This window comes from Gobio gobio, assembly GCF_949357685.1.
Source record: "Gobio gobio genome assembly, chromosome: 5".
Classification (NCBI taxonomy): Eukaryota; Metazoa; Chordata; class Actinopteri; order Cypriniformes; family Gobionidae; genus Gobio; species Gobio gobio.
Window position 1 is genome coordinate 60,121,740 of NC_137101.1, and position 4,449 is coordinate 60,126,188.

General features: G+C 41.6%; 1 protein-coding gene across 2 annotated transcripts in view; it reads right to left on the reverse strand.

The window, feature by feature from the left end:
* Nucleotides 1–1,090: 1,090 nt before the first annotated feature.
* LOC307127089 (uncharacterized protein) overlaps nucleotides 1,091–4,449 on the reverse strand; it is a 25,597-nt gene continuing 22,238 nt past the window's right edge. For both annotated transcript variants that reach the window (XM_079818081.1, XM_079818082.1), the window contains one exon: nucleotides 1,091–2,941. In XM_079818081.1, coding sequence (XP_079674207.1) covers nucleotides 1,935–2,941 — 1,007 coding nt within the window. In that variant the 3' untranslated portion in view covers nucleotides 1,091–1,934. The remainder of the gene's footprint in view (nucleotides 2,942–4,449) is intronic.

Consider the following 4,449-nt stretch of genomic DNA (forward strand, 5'->3'; position numbering starts at 1 on the left):
AATTTTAGTAATATTAACAATAATAATATAATTACAGTAATGTGATGATTTATTTAGCATAGAATAAAGTTTAATCGAGCTTGGAGTCAGGACTGTTTTTATTATTATAACACTATTAGGTATTATAGTCTCATCACTTGCCTGTATTTTGTTCCATATGCATGAAGACTTACAAGAGGCGATGTTAGGAAGAATCATGTCAATTACTTTTTCATATTGTTAATTAAAAGGTGAATGAGAATCTGTCAGTTCAATTGTCATGTAAGAGATTTATATTATGTCATTTTGTCTGCAATGTCATTTGCAGATTAATATTTTTACCATTCTTTGTGTCCTGAAGTAAATGTCCTCTTTTTCTGTTTCAGTTCTAAGAAAAGCAGTGGGCCTGTTATTGTTTTACAAATGAAGCTCTTAATACTGCTGCCAAGAGATGTTTACACTCAAATCAGAGCATCTCGAAGTACAAGGCACACTGTAGTAAGAACCCGGTGCTATCCTCCACCTCGCCGCTGAATGACGCTGGACGGGCCATTGGACTGGCAGAGGCAGCAGCGGAAGGTGGTGAAGGAGATGGAAGTGGAGCGGCTTGTGGCGCCTCGGCTCATGAATTCGGGTTGGTGCGTGTGCTCTCTGTGCTCTGCATGTTGTGGTCTGATCTTCTGTCACACACAGAAGGAACAGACGGTGGATAAGATAAAACTGTGAAGTTTATTAAACAAAGCAGGGTAGAGCAGACACGGCACAAGAGCGATGAATCACAGGGTGGATACTGATGACTGGAACTTAGCTGACAAAGACAGACATGAGGCGGAGACAGGGAACAGTGCAGACGAGACGATGAAGACCAAGGACTGACGATGGGAACAAACAAAGACTATCAGGGTATCTCAGGTGAGCAAGTTGGGTCTGTGTTGTCTTGACGAGATCAGACGTGGGACTGAGGAGTGAGCGTGGTATTATAGTGCTGGTGGTGAGGAAGGACAGGTGCAGGTGAGCAGAACTCCGGTGACTGGGAACGAGGGGGCATGGCAGGTGCAGGGAGAGAGTGACTCTGTGACTGAAGGGAAATAACCACTCAGACATCGAAGGTAAGGTTTAACCAAAAAAATATTTATTTTTGTATCTTTTTTTTAGATTTTTTTCCTCAATAACTTTTTAAATGAAAAGATTAAAAAACATCAACACACACAAAAACAGTATGTACCTTGTTCAATTGGAATATCAAATGTGAAACAAAAACAATGTCTCAATTCAACATTGAGTGTCTCAGTTCAAACTCCAGGAAGAAATAGAAAATATAATGAAGAGCGGAAGCACACAGGAACATTTTGAATAGTGCCTTTAGTCCTTGAAAAATCGGTATCTCAATCCAACAAAAAAAATAGTTCGGCCCAGGAAAAAACAATAATAGGAAAAACTGTTTTGTCCTACCAATCGATACTTCACACTCTTGAAATTACGTCACCAGGTACGAATCAGATGGGAATGGCTCGCCAGTCCAAGAAACGTGAACACCGCAACAGGCAAGGACAATTCAACAACAACAATCTCAACCACTGGAGCTCAGGATCGACAGCAGAAGAAACATTCACTCATATATGCACAGAAGAAAAGAGAAGAAAAAAAAAACCCTGGCCTTGCAAACACAAAGCCAAAATTATAATTAATAACATTTTCAGTATGATACTCAGATACAAGTTCTCAAATGTCTGAAGGTTTGCTTTAAATCTGAAACTCTTTCCACAAGATGGCACATGAAAGGCTTTTCTCTGGTGTGAGTTATTATGGGTCTCTTAAAATGATTCCAAAACAGTTCTCTCTTTAGTGACGCCTCATGTGGTGATTAAGGTTTGCTATAAATCTGAAACTCTTTCCACACTGGTCACAAGTGAATGGCATGTCTCCAGTGTGAATTCTCATGTGTTCCTCAAGGTTTACTTTTTGAGTGAAACTCTTTCCACACTGTTGGCAGGCTTCTCTCCAGTGTGAACTCTCATGTGTGCTTTAAGGTTTCTTCTAGCGATACTCTTTCCACACTGCTGGCAGGTGTAAGGCTTCTCTCCAGTGTGAACTCTCATGTGTTTTTGAAAGTTTCCTTTATTAGAAAAACTCTTTCCACACTGTTGGCAGGTGAAAGGCTTCTCCCCAGAGTGAATTCTCATGTGGACGTTAAGGCTGCCACTTTGATTGAAACTCTTTCCACACTGTTGGCAGATGTAAGGCTTCACTCCAGTGTGAATTCTCATGTGTACTTTAAGATCTCCATGTTGATAGAAACTCTTTCCACACTGTTGGCAGGTGAAAGGCTTCTCCCCAGAGTGAATTCTCATGTGTTTTTTAAGGCTGCAACTTTGAGTGAAACTTTTCCCACACTGCTGACAGGTGTAAGGCTTCTCTCCAGTGTGAACTCTCATGTGGATTTTAAGGCTGTCATTTTGAGTGCAATTCTTTCCACACTGTTGGCAGGTGTAAGGCTTATCTCCAGTGTGAATTCTCATGTGGACTCCGAGAGTCCCTTTTCCAGTGAAACTTTTTCCACACTGTTGGCAGGTGAAAGGCTTCTCTCCAGTGTGAACTCTCATGTGGACTCCGAGAGTCCCTTTTCCAGTGAAACTTTTTCCACACTGTTGGCAGGTGTAAGGCTTCTCTCCAGTGTGAATTCTTATGTGTTTTTGAAGGCTTCCATTTCTAGTGAAACATGTTCCACACTGTTGGCAGGTGTAAGGCTTCTCTCCAGTGTGAACTCTCAAGTGGACTTTAAGGTCTCCATGTTGTTTGAAGGTCTTTCCACACTGAGGGCAAGTTCTAGTTCCTCTCTTCTGAGCTCTTTTTCGTGTGGAAGTCTTTTTAGTCTGTGAGCAACTAACTAAATCATTTTCATAGAGATCTTTCTCTTTATTTTCCTTCAATTCTTGACTCTCCTGTTTGAGCTGCATCAGGCCTAAGGTGAACAGAGACAAATACAAGTTAACCTCAGTTTAATGGCGTAGCAACAGACACATTTATCTGCATAAAGAGACTTATACTTTTGCAAAGATTTTTGTTTCAAATAAAGGATGTTCTACAATTTCTATTAAATCAAAGAATCTTGATAACAATAAAAAACATGTGTCAGCCCTGTCGGCCGTTATCTTTTTTGTGTGCCTGTGTGTTGCGTCTGTGTTGTCCACAGGTGATTGGCTGATTGTGGCGTACGCTGGTGTCTCTTGCTCTACAAAAACAGCCTCTTCTTGACAGGAAGCGTGTTTGTCCTGAGTTGGTTGAAGTGTCAGCTCTCTAGTCATCGTGTCCGTACCTTTTGGCCCAAGATGGCCTAAACATTGATTCATTTTAACTTTGATCGTTAGATAAAGACATAAATGCACTCATCCTCCCACCACTTTGGGGCAGTCGTGGCATAATGGTTAGAGAGTCGACTTGTTAACCAAAGGTTGCGGGTTTGAGTCTCAGGTCCGGCAGGAATTGTCGGTGGGGGGAGTGAATAACCTGCGCTCTCCTCCACCCTCAATACCACGACTGAGGTGACCCTTGAGCAAGGCACCAAACCCCTAACTGCTACCCGGGTGCCCACTGCTCTGGGTGTGTGTTCACGGTGTGTGTGTGTGTGTTCACTACAGTGTGTGTGCACTTGGATGGGTTAAATGCAGAGCACAAATTCCAAGTATGGGTCACATGGCTCACTTCACTCGGATCGCAACACACACTAGTGTACAGTTCATCATAATACACTATATTGCCAAAAGTATTGGGACACCCCTCCAAAATCATTGAATTCTGGTGTTCCAATCACTTGGCCACAGGTTTATAAATCAAACACCTAGACATGCAGACGCTTCTACAAACATTTGTGAAAGAATGGGTCACTCTCAGGAGCTCAGTGAACTCAAGCGTGATACCGTGATAGGATAAGTCCATTCGTGAAATTTCCTGTGAGCCAGGCCTTCTCGTCCAACATCAGTGCCTAACCTCACAAATGCGCTTCTAGAAGAATGGTCAAAAATTCCCATAAACACACTCCTAAACCTTGTGGAAAGCCTTCCCAGAATAGTTGAAGCTCTTATAGCTGTGAGGGGTGGGCCAACTCCTTATAGTGCATTTCATGATAGGAAGAAATGGTTTCTTGAGCACCCAATCAGCAAATTAGGATGATTCTGCAGAAAATTCAGCTTTGCCATTAAAGGAATACATTTCATTTGAAAATACATTAAAAGAGAAAACCGTTATTTTAACATTTAATATTTCACTGTGTTAAAGTGTTAGTTCACCCCAAAAGGACATTTCTGTCATTAATTTCTCGCCCTCATGTCGTTCCAAAACCATAAGTCCTTTGTTAAACTTCCTACCACAAATTAAGATATTTTAGATGAAATCCAAGAGCTCTCTGACTCCTCCATAGACATCAACACAACAACCATTTTCAAGGTCCAGAAAGGTAGTAAAGACATCATT